A 17,881-nucleotide genomic window follows, 5' to 3' on the forward strand; every position below is an offset into this window, starting at 1 on the left:
TATGTGGAAAATAAGCACCTTTCTTGTCTGCTGGGCTGGCTTCCTCGATACTCTACACAGCCACTTTTACTGATGGGGATGCTCTCTGGTCCCTAACTGCACCTGCAGGCATCACCAGGAGCAGAGAACAGCCCAGGCAGTGAAAGCACCTGGGAGTATGCAGCCCAGCACCAAGCGCAGGAGGAACATCAAAAGCCCCAATTTTCCCTCAAGGTAACAGTGGGGCTAGATGCTTGGAAGGGGTGTCAGGCAGAGGATGAGACACAGTAAGACACATGGGGACAGAGAAGGAGAGCCATGGAGCTAGAAGTGGGAAGTGAGAAATCATGATAGAGAAGGAGAGTTGTGAGGGAACCGGTGGGGGGGAACAGGGAAAAGGGAATCACATTTTTTTTTCCCCCGTGGATGACTTTTGAAATAAGCTAGGATGTTACTGAGAGGATTTACATAACACTGGAGCACATTTTCTGTCTTCTGTCCCCTCATCACCGTTCTGAAAGAAAAATCAAATAAAATCTAATAGAATGTGCACAGAACTATCCAGCAACTGGGGCCTGGCCACCCTCTGGTCCCTGCTTATTAGGAGAATTGTCTGGCAAAAATGTTCATGATGACAGCTGTAGTTCTAGGCAGGGCTGTTTCGTGGAAGACACAGTGACATTTTTCAATCTGCTAATGACAGCCCTCCCCCACCCCCCCCTTTTAAATTCAGATTTGAAGGATTTTCATTTTTATTTCTGGAAAACAGCAGTCACTCTTAAAAACAACTGGAAGGATTTTTAGTCCCCACAACAAGCAACTCTGAGGCTGATGGAAGCTGATGTAGAGAAATGGAATGATCTGATTTATAAATTGTGTATAATATGGGCCAAATTAATCAAACCTGGGTGTAACTTCCAGCTGTCTCTTTTTATCTCTTTGTTTTATGAAAACATTTTGGCAATGGAGAGAAAGTGAAAATCATCCAACAGATGGGGTAGAAGGGATAGAAGAGGATTGTTTACAAATTTTATTTTTAGTGTTCTTAGGGAAACAATAAATACCTCCAGAAAGAGCAGGAGGCCACTGTCGCCAGCCAGACAAGGAAGCCTAAAGACCTAATGATGATTTTAGAACTGAACTGGCAGATCTAGCGAGTTGTAAATTGCGATAATAAAGGAGGATAGTTCAGGTGATTCTTTGTTTGAAAGACTCTCTTACCAACATTATGGACAATGCCAAACTCCATGCTTGAGCAGGCATTTGATTTCTCTTTTAAAGATTTTTATGGTTTGGAGACTTGTGTTCTGTTTCACTTAGGCTAAGGTTAGTCTTTGTATTTATGCTTCTTGTTTGGAATCTCAATTAAAGGGTTAGATTTGCTCTTGCTGTTAGCATATTACATTGGTTTCCATTGCCTCTGGTTTTGTTTTCTATAGGTGGAGGAGAGATTTTTACTTTTTTCTATTGTGTCTCCCCTTTGGTAAAATGCGTATTCAGCATGCTATTCTATCACCATGTATTCTCTTTTCTTGTGTTTACTGCATACACTGAAATTAGCCTGTCTCTTTAACCAGCATCTGGTTCTGATAGGCTGAAGCCACTGATACACGCAGCACTTCCAAGGCAGCTATAATTACCTTACATGCACCTGTATCTTTGGGGCAAATATTTCTCTTCAGACCTTTCAGAAACTGTCAGTTTTCTTCTTTTATTGGAATTATACATATTGCCTTCTGTAGAACTTGTACAGATGTGTGTTCAGCTCTGATCTTGTGGCTCTGTGAGACAAGTTATTGTTGTGTTACATAAGATGGAGGGGGGGGGGAATTGGCTATCTTCCCATTCAGAAGCATTTTGTGTAAAGTATGCCTGGTATTGTTTGGATTTAGGCCTTATCTGTGCTGGGGATTTGCCCCAGTTTCAGCCATCTGTGACAAGACACCGGTGCAGCTGCACCAATGCAAATCCCTAGTGTAGAGGATGGTAAACTGCTATAAGATCTGATTTGCTCTGTTTCATCTTATCCTGGCTTCGAGAAGGGTTAAGATTGAGTTGTGCGAATAGTGGCTTTGCCTATTTACATTAAGGGGTAGCACTGATACAGCCATACTGGCTGCTTGCCACAGATGGCTGAAATTGAGGCAAATATCAGTAGTTAGGGTGAATCCTCAGCACAGAGATGTCCTTAGTATGTATATGCAACAAGTATAGGATTTGACTCTGTTTAGATGCAGGGGTGATGTTAGGCTACTCACAAATTCCCATTGCCAAAAGAGGTTGCCATCTGTTCTGAAATACAGACCTGAATACCCCTGTCTCAGACACCCAGAGCTCTGACTAGCTCAAAAGTTTGTCTCTTTCACCTGCAGAAGTTGGTCCAATAAAAGATGTTACCTCACCCAACTTGTCTCTCGAATATCCTGGGACCAAAACAGCTACAACAACACTGCAAACAAACTGAAATATGCAGGACATTCCTCATTTTCACAGATCTAACCTGCATCCTTCAAGACTATCCATAAAGGCAGATAATCTCAAATTTTACTTTTGTTTCATACCATGAAGGTGCATCAATATGTCAACAGAAATGTAGTGTTGAGAGTACCCCCAAAAGAAACTTCACTGAGTGCAAGGAAGGGTCAAGTTCCTAAAGAATAAACATTTATTTAGACATCTGCTATTTTTCTTTGTGTGTTTGTGATTTGAGCATGTTATGAATCTACTTTTCTTTTAAATGGTAAATTCTACAAGGTTTTTTTTGGATTTTATTTTTATTTTATTTATTTACATAATAAATAATGCTTCATTGGACACATCATTTCCTATTTTGCCATTCATTATCAATTTGGCACAAAAAGATGAAGGGACACAATTGTCATAGATATTGACAGCTTATGTTCTAATGCACAAAAATCCATTCGAAGGGAATAATGTTTTTATGCTTGTACTTTTTAGTGGATGTTTTTCATTGTTAGTAACAAAACAAAAATCAATTGTAATGCAAAAAATACTGTTTCCCTTTCATCTAGCCATTTAATTCTGTTTGAATTGCTAAAGTTTTGCGTAAGAAGTATGGTGCAGTAATTGCAAAAATGGAATGGTAGCTATTATGTTGCAGTAGACAAAGAGAGGCACTGGTTTAAGGATGTAATTTTAGGTCTAACCAGAGAGTAAGAATCAACTGTATAGTCTGCAGTATTCCCCTTATGTAGCGGAAAGGGGCTTGGATGACTTCTTGCTTTGTGTCTGTGCAAACTGCTCACTATGCAGAAGACTGAAGCTCTGAGCAACATGTTTTTAAACACACTGTTTAAGCTATTTTTGATTTCTAAAAATACTATTTCTTCCTTTTTTTTTTTAAACTGTTCCTGGGAAACTTGCATGTGGAATCTATTTTTACTGCTTTTTTCCATAAGCTTATTGCTTTATTTTAGGGCTGCTCATAAATGCTTCAAGGTCCATGGAACAGTCAGCAGCAGTACAAGCTTTCACACCACACCCCTACTGCTTTGGATAACAGAGAAATTCAGTCTTCATATCTGATCAGTCCCTCTTCTATAATAATAATAATTGGAGATATAGCTATCTCCTAGAACTGGAAAGGACCCCAAAAGGTCATCGAGTCCGACCCCTTGCCTTCACTAGCAGGACCAAGTACTGATTTTTGCCCCAGATCCCTCAGTGGCCCCCTCAAGGATTGAACTCACAATGCTGGGTTTAGCAGGCCAATGCTCAAACCACTGAGCTATAAAATTGGTAACAAGGGTACCATTTCTTTTGGGTGAACACCTGTCCACAGTGAACTGGAGTGAAACCATCAACTACTTTCCAGATGGTTATTCAACACCTTTCAGTAAGTAAAGGTGTTTAGTTATTACTACCTGGGACAGATTTGAATTGGTTATCCAGATCTTATCTACTTTTCTACCTTCCTACTTTTTGTGACGTTTGTTTAAAATGTGTCTGCCCTTCAGTGCTGGGACTTGTCTTTTAATATGGGTATATAGTGATCAGAATAATATGGGTTCTGATTCTGACTGGGGCTTCTGGAAGTACTGTAAAATACATAATAATCCTGGAGATTACTAAATTAAAATCAAGAAGAAAATATCTATTAAAAAGCAATTAATAGTCTTAAATGTCCACCCTCCCTTTTAAGTTCTGAATTTACAGACTTTTTCTGGCTGACCTCATTCTCCAAACAGCTGAATTTTCATTTATGAGTAGTGAGCAGTGAATATAAACAGTTTTCAGGAATGCATTTCGACTTGGCTCTAAAAGTTTTTCAACTACAATTGTTCGTTTTTCTCCACAATGGAGATCATCTCTGATAATCATTTGGTGCATCTCTTACAGTAAAGTGTCAGTGTCCAACATACTGTGGGAGAAATGGCAGTGATTTGGGGGAATTATTGTAGGCAACTCTGGCATTTCTTTGGCAAAGCTCTGCATATAGTGTTGTTGTATCTGGAAAGACAGGTTTGGTGCAGGGTGGGGGAAATTTAGAATTTCTGTGCAGTGCACATTCTTTAGAGGCCACTGTTAAAAGTTTGTGTTTCTTATGTACTGTAGGGTGTAACTGAATGAGTCAGCAGTTACTTGGAGCAAGCTGTGATCGTATACGAAGATAGTTTTGTTTTTGTAAGACTTTAACAGTTGAGAAATACTTTTAAAATTAGTATTTCTATTACCTGGAAACTGGTTTTTAAAGCATATAAGCAACTAATTTGAGAGACTGTGTGTATGTGTATTTATATTCTCGCACAACATTTTTGCTTGTTGGTTTACATTTACTATGTGATAAGATTTTTGAGCGGGGAATGATTAGATAATAGGCTTCACCATATTAGAGTTAAAGGTGCATATGGACTAATAAATCTGCTATTTTACAGACCGTCCCCACGAATATGTTAATGTGAGTGAGCTGAAGGAGAGTAAACATACAATTAAAAAAATTAGGAAACCCCAGTATGTCTTATAAAGGCTCATTTCCCTTTAGGAATACTACTCATTTACCTAAAGTTAGAAGCTCCAGCTTTTTCATACTGACTTTTTGAGTGACACATTCTGAATATAGATTAAGTAGGTTTAGGGAGAGAGAGTCACTTGGGGTGAGATTTTCTAAAGGACTCTGCATTGGCCTAACTCTGCTCTTATTGAAGTGAACTGATTTTATTGGGAGCAGAGTTAGGCTAACATGCAGCACTTCAGAAAATCCCACCCTTAAGATCAATTAAATGATAGTTAAGACTCCTTTAGGGCTTGTCTTCACTGCAGTGTTAGCTCAAAGTATAACTTGAGTGCTGTCTTTAACCTGACTCCCAGGCGCACACACAATCCCTAGCTTGAGTTAAGTGGTGCTTTAAACTTGAGCTAGCTGTCCCATCACTGGTTATGGGTTGAAGCTGATTACTGCTGATCCTGGAGCTAGTAGTGCAGTGCAGACTCATACTCTGTGCAGTTTGTGTGTTTTATAGTGTGACCAATCTTCTTTGAACTAGGTTAACTTGAGAGGAGCTAACTCAAGTGTAGATAACTTGAGCTAACATTGCAGTGAAGATAAGGCATTAAGCAAAGACTACACTACAGGCGGGTGGAGGGATAGCTCAGTGGTTTGAGCATTGGCTTGCTAAACCCAGGGTTGTGAGTTCAGTCCTGAAGGGGGGGCTATTTAGGGAACTGGGGTAAAAACCTGTCTGGAGATTGGTCCTGCTCTGAGCAGGAGGTTGGACTAGATGAGCTCCTGAGGTCCCTTCCAACCCAGGTATTCTATGACTTCTGCAAGCACAGCTGTCAGTTTGGGGTGTGAAGAGGCATGATCTCTGACAGTCATAGCTGTGTTGGCAGAAGCCCCTAGTGTAGATGCAGTTATCTAAGTAAAAGCACAGTTTTATTGGTGTCAGCTGCACCCACAGCAAGAGTGCTTTACTACTGTAGTATACAATTTCCCATACCAGTAAAGTACACCCAGTATAGATGTGGCTTCTATCGCTCAGTGGTTTGAGCATTGGCCTGCTAGTTGGTTGCGAGTTCAGTTCTTGAGGGGGCCACTTAGGGATCTGAGACAAACATTTGTCTGGGGATTGGTCCTGCTTTGAGCAGGAGTTTGGACTAGATGATCTCCTGACGTCCCTTCCAATCCAGATATTCTATGATTCTATTCTATGATTACCAGTTTTGCCTGTTACTTTGGGGTATGCTCATTTATTAGGGTTACTCCTCGGGTGGGTGGAGGTGGGGTGTCTGTACATCTATCAACAGGGGCGGCTCCAGGCCCCAGCACACCAAGCGCGTGCTTGGGGCGGCATGTCGCGGGGGTGCTCTGCTGGTCGCCGGGAGGGCGGCTGCATGCCTGTGGAGGGTCCGCTGGTCCCGCAGCTTCGGTGGAGCCATGGGACCAGCAGACCCTCCACAGGCACGCCTGTGGGAGGTCCACTTGAGCCGCGGGACCGGCGACCGGCAGAGCGCCCCCCGCGGCATGCCGCTGTGCTTGGGGCGGCGAAATGTCTAGAGCCACCCCTGTCTGTCAATGTACTGCTTGTGTCACTTGTGTTCTCATGTGGAGCTCTACTTCTCCCTGCTGCAAGTTCCCTCCCAATGGAGCTATACTGCAGGACCTAGGTTCCCCAGGGCTGGGTTCCTCCAGCCCCAGAATCAGACTCGCACTCACACATTAGCAGAGCGCATCTGAGAGGACTGGGTCAATCAGCATTCCCAAGCTGACCCCTTGTATGTCCCTGGACTCAGTAGCCTGGGTTAAGTAGCACTTCCAAGCTTTCGTCCTCATATGCCCTCAAACAGCACCTCCAAGCTGTCACCCTCACATGCCATTGGTACCACACTGGAATAGAGCATGCCTGAGCAGGCAGGGTCGAGCAGCACTTTCTACCTGCCACCCTCATAGGCCCCTGGTTCAGCACATCTCTATTCCCCACTTTCACGTTACAATTATTCTGTAGTAACCCACTTGATGAGCAAACCCCACAGGATTTTTGGGTGCTGCAGGGATCTTTTAGCTTAGGTACAATGAGTGTTGCTGCAGAGTGAATGAGGAAACCAAAAAAAAACCCACCACCCATGGGGAGTGGAGAGGGGGAGAGAGAAGCAACCAGCTTAATCATGAAAATTATTTATTGTCAGGTAATAACCATAGGGGACCCAAACAAACAAAAGTTATAATATTAAATCTAACTTAAATTTGATTATAAAAGTCAGGTTTACAAAACTAACTGATCACATAAGTCAGGGTCAGAAGGCTGTCCCTAGCGAGGGGGGGGGTGTTTCTCACCACTCTGTGATGCTTGAATTGATCAGGGGTCCTAGGTGTTGGTGGTAGCTGAGGGTCTGGAGTGCTGGAAACAGGTACAACCCCCAGCATGATCAGTCAGGAGAAGATAAGTTCCAATGGAACATATGCAGAGTTTGGATCCAGGCATTAGAACACTTACTTGAGCATGGGTATGAGTTTTTGTAGAGAAACAATAATGGTTCAAGGGAGAACACTAGATTTGTTTGTGTGAACAAGGGAGCAGGGCCGGCTTTAGGGCGACTCCCCCGATTCCCAGGAATTGGGCCCCGCAGCATCCGGAAGAGGGGCCCCACACCCTCCGCCAAAGTGCTGCCAGAAACAGAGGCAACTGATTGAGCTGACACTGAATTGCTGCTGCTGTCTTTGGCAGCAGCTCAATCACTGCCACTGTCTTCGGCTGCATTTCGGCGGCAGCTCTTTCTAATCAGGCTCTGCATGTCCTAAAGCCAGCCCTGAAGGGAGTATACCAAAGTTGTTTTGTTCAGGCTAGACCATGGGAGCTGATCATTCCTGGCTTTGGGCTGTGTTCCTTGGAGGGAGCTCACAATGCAATTAGGCAGCTTCACTATTTTGGATACCAGTAAAGGATTTATTACTAGAATTGGTCTGATAACTGCTGAGCTGGGTGTGTGCAGGCGTAGGTTCATTAACATCTGGAACAGAGATCCCCCATCATACAATGCTTCCCTGCTTTTCTGGTTCTAGAGTTCCATGTGTTTCTTGCCTTGGAATCTGTGTTCTCCATTCCATATGCTAATAGTGATGCCTCCTTGTCTCATCTTCGATGCAAATGAGGCTAGGGGAGTTTCCTTAATCCCGTCATCCTTATCCCAGGGGTTTAGGTGTGTCTCCGACTGCCTTTTCATTGCTTTTTGTAAGTCTGTCTTCTGATGCAGATTTGGTTCAAGCAGAGGCTGGGGTAGGGGTAGGGGTAGGAGTAGGGGTGGGGATGGAGGTCTTTTGTGAGTCAGCAAGGCTGGGTACTTGGGTACTGCGCCCTGGTTCCCCAAGAACACAGAGCTGCTAGGTAACACTTGTAGATCCAGGCCTATCGACTTTCCTGTGTGGGTCTCTTTGTTTATTTGTAATCATAATGATTCAAAGCAAAAGCCATTCAGCTACTTGTCCCTAGTCTGCACCACGAACTTATGATGGTATAACTACATTGCTCAGGGGTGGAACCCCTCCCCCCCGAGCAACACTGTTATACCAGTCTAACTCCTGGTGGCGCTATGTTAATGGGAGGGCTTCTCCTATTAACAGAGCTACCACCTCTTGCGAAGGAGGAGTGTTTGTGCCGATGGGAGCTCTCCCATCAGCGTAGGTAAAGTCTTCACTAAGAGCTACAGCACTGTAGATATAGACAAACCCTCAGTCTCATCTGAATGCACAGGGAAATATATGTCAAGATGAAAGTATAGTGTAGTGGCTTCAAGTGTTTTTAGTTTATCCACTAAAATATTTATGAAAACAGTACTACAAGCAATTGGAGTAATGCACCATGCTGTCAGAAATAAACTTCATTCCATATCTTTTAGCTACATCAATAGATCTTGCACAATCATGTTTCCCTGCCTGTAAACAAGAGGCTGTGAATCGTATTAAAGGGCAAATATTTGCCATTTGTTTTGCTATCTCAAAAGTGTTGGCTCTTCCTTATAGGATTTTTTTTAATCCTTTGTTTCTTGTCGTCTTAGCTATCTTGCACAGGCCAAATTTTTCCTGTCAGTATCACTAGTGCAACTCAATGAAATTAATGTGGTGTGTATTTACATGTACATATTTGTACTGTTTTAACTGATTTGACATAGTATTTTTACACTATCGTTGTCACCATGAATTCATATTTAAACTGATAGATGTGTATTAGGGTTATTAGGAACAGTAATTTTACACCAGTGTCTAAAGTATCTTGGTGTGATCTCAGCTTATTCTTGCACAAGGAATGCTCTCTGGAATATCACAGTGATGAGTACAGTGTAAATACTTTGGTCAATAGTAGCAGATTATGTATTCTTTATGCCACTTGATCTTAAACCAGACTTTGCACCCTCGATAATCTGTATGCTATTCCCTGATAACCAGAAACTTCTATGGTTAAACTCTGTACTGTTCACTTTTTTTTTTAACATCTTAATAAAATTTTTACAACTGCATCCTCTCCTCCTTCTTAGCTTGCTATTAGAAGGTCCGAACTCCAGGAATAACAAAGCCCTGCTTTTCCAGTAGGAAAATGGTTGCTATGTTGGAAGGATTGTTCCCTGATCTGCACTTGAAACTTGATAGGTATCCAATGCTGAGTGAGTAGTACTGGTATAATACTCCCATAGGCGGATTCTGTGGAGGAACATGGGGGGCATTGCCCCCCGCTCCCAACTGAAAGCCTCAGGCAGGCAGCCTGAGTGCGCAGTGTAATGAGTTGTGCAGAGGAGATCAGAGAGTGCAGCTCCCAACTTGCACCCCTGAGGAAGGGAGTCAGAATTTTGTTTATAAACAGAGTGATTTAATAGGTGATTAAGATAAGAAAGGGCTGTTAGGATGTTTCCTAGTTCAAGCTTGGTGAACTGCAAAAGGTAAGTAGCCTAAATGATAAAAGTAATTGTAGATTTTTCTACAGTTGTTTCAATTATTGTATTAAGAGGCAGTAACAAAATTACTATTAGCTTTCTTTGAGAAGATAACTGATTTTTTAGACAAAAGAAATGCAGTAGCTCTAATCTACCTGGATCTCAGTAAGGCATTTGATGCAGTTACACATGAGAAATTATTGGTTAATTTGGAGAAGATGGGGGTTAATATGAGAACTTTCTTCTATGGCCTTCCTGAATTTCTACTGTAAAATGTCACGGGATCTAGAATTTTGGTGTAGACTATGCTTCTGCTCCAGTAAGTGTCAGGACCACATTACCCGTCCTCAGCAGTGGCGGATTTACCATGAAACAAACTTTGCAGTGGCACAGGGCTCCTAACGATTGGGGGCCCCAAAATGCAGGACAAATCAGACAAATTACTGAATGTAATAAGTGTTGCAAGTCGCGAAGTGGTCCAGGCTTTCTGCATTCTGCAAACTTATTTTGTGAACTGTGGAAATGTGGTTTTTTGAAATGTCTAGCAAAGAAGTAACAGCAACTAAGGGAAATCATCATTTGCCAATCAAAGTCTGTCTGCTTGATCAATTATCCAATTGAACAAAAGCACCCTCCCCCACACTTTGCAACAATGCCTGTAATTTGTCACTAGTATGTAATGGTTCAAAATCCCATTTTTACAGAGCCTGATTAAAAAATGTAGGATTAACTGTGTTAAACCTAATTGGGCGATCCACGGCCCACACGTGGCTACACTTCTGCTCTTTCAGACATTTTTAATCTGCCTGAAATCAAGGTCAGTTTTTTAGCAATAATGAAGTGACACTATGAGTCTGGCAGTCAAAAACGCAAAAAAAATGAACGCGAGGTAAGAAGACAAAGCTAAGCAAAAAGAGAGTTTGTCATCATTTTTTAAAAAGCTTGAAGTATTGAGTAGTGGACAGTCATCAAAAAGTATGGGTGTCGAAACATCTGAATTATCTGATCATTGCCAAGTTGGGATACCACAACAATTGCAAAAGTTGAACAAATGGACTCTGAAGTGACAATGGAACTACAAAATATTGGTAATTTTATCAAAGTAAGAGAAGAAACCTTCCCTGAAGACATTGCATTATGGCCAAACTCTGTTTAATTGGATTTGATATAATATTTCATAGTAAATTAACCAAAGAACGTGGGTAATATGGAAAATTTGAGAAAAGAGTAGAGGTTGCAGGACAAAAGCAATTTATAGCTGTTCATGAGTCCCATTTTCTGAGCATGAAAAAAAGTGGGACGACTGAAATGAGAATTTTGTTGATTTTTTTTTTCCTTCTGGAAACCACTAAGGCAGTCTACTGTTATGTTTGCAAATTATTCCCTGACCATAGTAAAGGAAAACAAACATTCGTCGACGGCCACTGCAGTTGGAGAAATGTTGCAAGACATATTGTTGATCATGAAACTTCCAAAGCTCGTATTAATGCTATATGTAAGTTCATTCAAAGGTGTAATAATTGATTCTGTGTCATCGGCTCAGTTTGAAAAGGAATGTTCTTATTGGAGGAAAGTGCTGAGACGTGTTGTTGCCACTGTCAAACTGTTGTCTTCTTTGGGACTACCTCTAAGAGGGCATCATGAGTCATCATTGTCAAATTGAAACGGTTATTTTTTAACCTGCCTTGAATATCTTAGTGAATTTGATGATTTTCTCAAAAAAATTTGAAAAATTTTCAGTATTGTGGCTCAGGGAAGAACAACTTTTTAACACACCAAACCTATGATGAATTCATCACTATGACAGAGAGGCTCAGAAACCAATTCACTGATGAAATAAAGGATGCTGAGTACTATTCCATAATGGTCGATTCAACACCAGATGTGAGTCATGTAGACCAATTAACATTCATTTTAAGATATGTGACTGGCAATGGTGAAGTTGTAGAGTGATTTCTTTGTTTTGTCCCGCTAAAATCCTGCACTTCTGAATGTCTAGAGACAACCGTTTTGGAAATAATTGCAAATTTAGGTTTGGACATCAAAAATTGCCGTGGCAGAGCTTTGATAATGCTGCAAATATGGCAGGAAAATGTTCAGGTCTACAGGCAAGACTGGACAATGCAAGCCCCTCTCCTTTATTTATACCATGTTGCAGCCATTCCTTAAATTTAATCTGCATCTCTGCAGCCAAACCTTGTGAGGGAGCTACAAATTTTTTTGACTTTGTTCAAAACATGTATGCCTCTTTTTTGGTTTCCACACATCGGTGGAGCATGCTGCAATCACTCTTGGAGCAGGCAAAGAAAAACATTTGACAGCCAAAATAATTTGTGACTCCAGGTGGTCTGCTCATGCAGATGCTGTTTTGGCTTTGAAAATGAGCTATGAGGATATAAAGAAAACCTTATGAGACATAGCCACATCAAATTCTGAAAAATTGTATGCAAAAACTGAAGCAAAATCTATAGCAGAAAATTTTGAAAAATACAATATTGCTGTTCTTACTCTTTTGTGGAACTATTTCAAAGAGAGAATGCCATTAGCAAATTGCTGCAAAAGGTTGATACAAATTTATTGAATGCTGCACAGTTGTTAGCCTCAGTTAAGTTTTGTCATGGACGTTCAAAATGGCTATGGCTCAGTGGAAACAGAGGCACTAACATTAACAGAAAAGATAGGTTCCTCTGATATATCTGATAAGCATAAAAAAACCAGGAAGTTATTTTTTGATTAAACTAGAGACAATTAAATCAAGTTAAAAGGGAAAGAGAAGATTATCGTTGAGATGGTCAGTGTTATTTTTGGCACAATAATAGTGCAATTGCAGAGTGGAGGTAAATCTCTAAAGAAAACTGTTGATTTATTTTGTGTGGTTTTTGACAGAAGTATGGACAAAAATGCTAAAAACCACTACGGTAAGAAATTAAGTAAATTCTACCTTGAGGACATAGGCACAAATCTTTTTAAAGATGAAGCGAAACATTTCATTCATTTTATTGAAAATGATGAGTAGGGGTGGCTCTATAGATTTCGCCGCTCCAAGCACGGCTGTATGCCGCGGGGGACGCTCTGCCAGTCGCCGGTCCCACAGCTCCGGTGGACCTCCCGCAGGCGTGCCTGCAGAGGGTCCGCTGGTCCTGCGGCTCCGGTGAACCTCCAACAGGCGTGCCTGCGGACCGAGCCGCGGGACCAGTGGACCCTCTGCAGACATGCCTGCGGGAGGTCCACCAGAGCCGCGGGACCAGCAGACCCTCCGCAGACGTGCCGCCGAAGGCTGTCTGCCTGCCGCCCTTCCAGCAGCCGGCAGAGCACCCCCCGCGGCATGCCGCCCCAAGCATGCGCTTGGTGTGCTGGGGCCTGGAGCCGCCCCGATGATGAGGTTTGTGCTTCAAGATCACTAGTTGATTTGTATAGACTTGTACGTGACGGTTTGCAGGCAACCTTTCCAAATGTAGAAACCATTCTGAAAATATTTTTGACAATACCTGTCACAAATGCTTCTGGGTGTACGTTCTTTTTCTATATTGAAATGAGTTAAAAATTATTTGCGAAATACGATGAGTCAGGAACATTTGACAAGTTCGGCAATATTGACAATGGAAAGTGCCTCTTTACAAAATATTACTTACGATGACTTAATTGACAATTTTGTAAAGAAAAAGTGTAGAAAAAAGCTATCTGAATACATTTTCCCCCCCCCAAATTGAATGTTTCTTCAGAGGAAGTTAACTTTTTTTTTAATTTTTCCATTCATGCATCATCTATACTTTTTATTTTTACACATTTTTCATGTTGGCGTAATGCAAATACAAGCTTTTATCTAGACCAGAAGTTCTCAAACTGTGGTCTGAGAACTTCATTCAGGTGGACCGAGGAAAGGTTATTAAGATTTTTTTTTTTAAATAAAGAGCTCTTACTCAAAGCACTTTACTATAGTTAGCTAATGGTACAAACAACTTTTTGAAAGATCATTAAGTGGTCCACCGAGACGCTCAGCAATTTTCAAATGGTCTGTGGGGAAAAAAGTTAGACTCCAAAGCAATCAAGGTACTTCACTTTATTTTCAGTTACTTCCTATTACTTATGATATAGGAGGAGGATGAAGAACAAAAGAATGAAAAATGGGGAGGAGTTACGAGGGAATGTTCTTTTTCTTGGCTGGGTTTTTTTGGGGGGGGCAAAAATGAAGCTGCGCACGGGGCCCCACTAACTCTAAATCCGCCATTGGTCCTCAGTCACCTTCTGAACAACTTCTAAAGGTCACTTCCTCCATTTCTGAATCAAAAAATTGTCCCCGTTACATTCCGAGAATTGATTGAAAAACATGTTTTGCTGGATTACTTTTCCAACAGATGTTTGGGTAGTTAAAGTCTCCCATTACTGCCAGGCCTTATGCCAGTTGTCTGTCTACACTAATACTCACGCCATTGGTACCACTTGTGGAGCTGCAGGGGTGGAAAAGTCTTATGTAAACTCAGCTGTTTGTATTAAAGACATTATATAAAATATACAGTATTTGGTACAACTTAGTCTTTAGCCTTTAATATGAATATTGGTTTTCCCACAGAATTCTCACTAAAGAGTTGGGCCTTATTTTTTATCTGTACTGTGTAAAACATGTTTGGCTTCAGAATAAGGTTATTAGTGAGTGATTATAAGACTTCTTGTGGCTTAATATTTTCCCAGATTCTTAATATTATGTTCTTGAAGATAATATACTACTTTAAAAATGTGAATGTTCTCAAGTTCTTCTGGATTGTGGGTGCAGAGTAAAGAACGCTGTTATGTCTAGATTAAATAACTATCTCATAAGGAAAGTATCAATGACCTTAGCTCTAGTAAGAAAACAAATGAGTTGCCAGAAAGAAACGGATTTGTCTGTCCTTGCATATCAACAAATTTTCAGTCATGGGTTTTTCCCCTGTAAGCTGTTAATGAAAGCTGCAAACCCAGCTGACTGTGAAGATAAAATCATTTTTTAAAGTAGCTGTTGAAAATGCTTAGCAGATGAAGTGTGGGATTTTATTGTTTGCATTTTTGCTTATTTACAAGAATGTCCAGTTATAAAATGCTAAGTAATCTGATAATATATGAACTGTGATAATCTTCCAAAGTTTTCCAATCTGATGTGACTAATCTGAACTTCAGCACACTATTCAGAAAACATAATAGTTTAAAAGAAAATCATCTTGCAGTTTTTGCATGACTTTAGATTTAAAATCATATACTATTTTTCATTAGAAAGAGTTGGATGTGGGCAGGGCCAGTGCAATGATTTAGGCAACCTACGCGGTCGCCTTGGGAAGCAGAGGCTAGTGAAGCAGCGACAGCGTGCTCAGGGTGGAGGCGGGACAGGGGTGAGCTGCTTCATTTCTCCCGCCTCCCAGGCTTGCAGCACCAATCAGCTTAGGCACCGCAAGCCTGGGGAGTGCGGGAGAAGTGAAGCAGCCACGGCGTGCTCGGGGTGCTCGTGCTCGTGCACAGAGCAGGAGTGAGCTGGGGCGGGGGAGTGCCTCAGGGTGGGGGGGAGCTGCCACAAGGGGGGTGCCTCAGGACGGAGGGGGGCAGCTGCCGTGAGGGGGGGGCACCTCAGGGTGGGGGTGCAGGGGGGGGAGGGTGCAAGGTGGAAGTTTCGCCTAGGTGCAAAACATCCTTGCACCGGCCCTAGATGTGGGTACATATATTTGCAATTTGAGACAAATTTCTGTAGTCTAAGAGATGCGGAGAAACATGAATCTTGTTGTAAAATATGAAGTTGCCCTTTTTATTTTTGTAAAAGACAACCGGATACTGTGCTGTGAGTTTGTGTATGACAATGTACTTTCCACCTGGTACAGAAGCTCTGAGTAATGGGAGCTACTTGTCTTTTTCCCTGTAGATTAGTGATGTACTTAATTTTCTTTCTTTTCTTTATTAAGCCAAGGACCCCTGTCATCCATTAGAGCAGCAATCAAGAGAAGTAAGTCTATTTTTCTTCTACTCTTGGGTCTCTTAATTTCAAATTGCTGCATCTTCATTTCCAGCAAGTGGCTACTTTTTATGAGAAGATTAAATGACTAAACAAAGGTAAGTTTATAGAATCATTAATCATCTGACAGACTGTAACCATTTTTGCTTTGCCTCATTTTAGACCAGGGTGGGGAAACTTTTTGGCCCGAGGGCCACATCGGGGAATAGAAATTGTATTTCGGGCCATGAATACTCACAAAATTGAGGCTGGGAATGAGGAGTTTAGGGTGTAGGAGGGTGCTCTGGGCTGGGACCAAGGGGTTCAGAGGATGGGATGGGGATCAGAGCTGGGGCAGGAATGCAGGAAGGGGTGCAAGTTCTGGCTAAGGGTGCGGGCTCTAGGGTGGGGCTGGGAATGAGAGGTTTGGGGTGCAGGAGGGTACTCCAGGCTAGGAACGAAGGATTTGGAGAATGGGAGGGGGATCAGGGTTGGGGCAGGAGGTGGGGGTGGGGAGAGGCTCAGGAGTGCAGGCTCCGAGCAATGCTTACCTGGAAGCAGCTCCTGGAAGCAGTGGCATGTCCCTTCTATGGCTTCTATGCAGAGGCGCGGCCAGGTGGCTCTGCACACTTCCCCGTCCACAGGCACCACCCTGCATCTCTCATCGGACTGGGGCCAAACCGCATGGTCCAGCCCCTGATCCAGTGCCCCAGCTGAAGTGCTGGAGTGGGGCCGAGCCACGTGGTGCAGCTCGTGGGCCAGCTTAAAATGGCTTGCAGGCCAGATCTGTTCCGCGGGCCGTAGTTTGCCCACTCCTGTTTTAGACCAAGTCTCCCAGTTGCTGCTGAGTTATTTCTTCTTGCAGAACACTAGCCTTTCTCTTATCTGTGCATTTGTGCTGTGAACTGTGTATATCTGATTCTGAAGAATCTGGCTGTTAGTTGCCTACTTTAACTTGACTGGTTGGTTCGAGCATCTTCCTGCTTTCATTAAAGTCAATGGCAAAACTTACATTGACTTTAATGGGAGCTGGGTTTGGACCCATGAATGTGGTTTAATTTTGGGGTAGAGATTTTGTTTTTAGGCCTTGGATGAAAGTCTAGTCTATGCCTCGTCTAACTTCTCTCTTTATCTTCCTTTCTGTCCTCTTAACCCCTACCATGACATTCTCAGATATTCACTTCACTTGGAATCATCCAAAATAATGTTTTCATTCCTCTGTATTTCATGTTTCTCTTTTGACGACATTAGCTGGCATTTCAGAAAGCTATCTTGTCTTCAGCTATATGTACACTAGTGTGTAATTTCCTACTAAACTTCTCCACTGTTGCTATCACTGATCTATCTCCCCCCTGTGCTAGCAATTGTGGGATCTCTAGTATAGACAGGGCACAATGTGCTCAACAGCACTGTAAGCACTGTGCTGCTAACTGCTCAGAACAAGTCTTCATGATGCTATGCTTAAAACGCAGCACCTTCTATACACCGGTGCTGCCATTGTTATTCCCATTTTACAAATGGGAAATTGAGGGATTGAGAGATTGTGGCTCATCCAAGGTCACGCAGGAAGTCTACTGGGGCCAGGAATTGAATCCAGATTGTCTACGCCGTAGTCCTTTGTTTTAGTTATAAAACCATTCACAAAAGCATTACACAATTATGGAGTAACATTTCACAAATCCTAGACATATAAAGGCAGTTATCCAGGGGTAGCACATATAAAGGGTTTTTTATATTTTATAATTGGAGATATACCTGTCTCCTAGAACTGGAAGGGACCTTGAAAGGTCATTGAGTCCAGCCCCCTGCCTTCACTAGCAGGACCAATACTGATTTTTGCCCCAGATCCGTAAGTGGCCTCCTTAAGGATTGAATTCACAACCCTGGGTTTAGCAGGCCAATGCTCAAACCACTGAGCTAAGCCTCCCCAAAATAAAAAAGGCTGGCCATGCAGGGTGCATATGCTGGATGCAGCGTGGGTCACATCCTACGTTCCTCTCCTGAGCTCTGCCCCTGCTCCGCCCTAAGGCCTCGCCCCCACTCTGCCTCTTCCCCCCTGCTTGCGTCTGGCAT

At 42.4% G+C, this 17,881-nt stretch overlaps 1 protein-coding gene across 7 annotated transcripts in view; it reads left to right on the top strand.

Moving 5' to 3' along the window:
* SH3D19 (SH3 domain containing 19) overlaps positions 1–17,881 on the top strand; it is a 169,797-nt gene that overhangs the window by 83,989 nt on the left and 67,927 nt on the right. For all 7 annotated transcript variants that reach the window (XM_030563551.1, XM_030563544.1, XM_030563545.1 and 4 more), the window contains one exon: positions 15,780–15,820. Coding sequence is in view for 3 of the 7 variants with exons in the window: in XM_030563544.1 (XP_030419404.1) it covers positions 15,780–15,820 (41 nt within the window). In the remaining 4 variants the exon portion in view is untranslated. The remainder of the gene's footprint in view (positions 1–15,779; positions 15,821–17,881) is intronic.

The sequence above is a fragment of the Gopherus evgoodei genome, chromosome 5 (assembly GCF_007399415.2).
Source record: "Gopherus evgoodei ecotype Sinaloan lineage chromosome 5, rGopEvg1_v1.p, whole genome shotgun sequence".
In the NCBI taxonomy this organism is placed as follows: domain Eukaryota; kingdom Metazoa; phylum Chordata; order Testudines; family Testudinidae; genus Gopherus; species Gopherus evgoodei.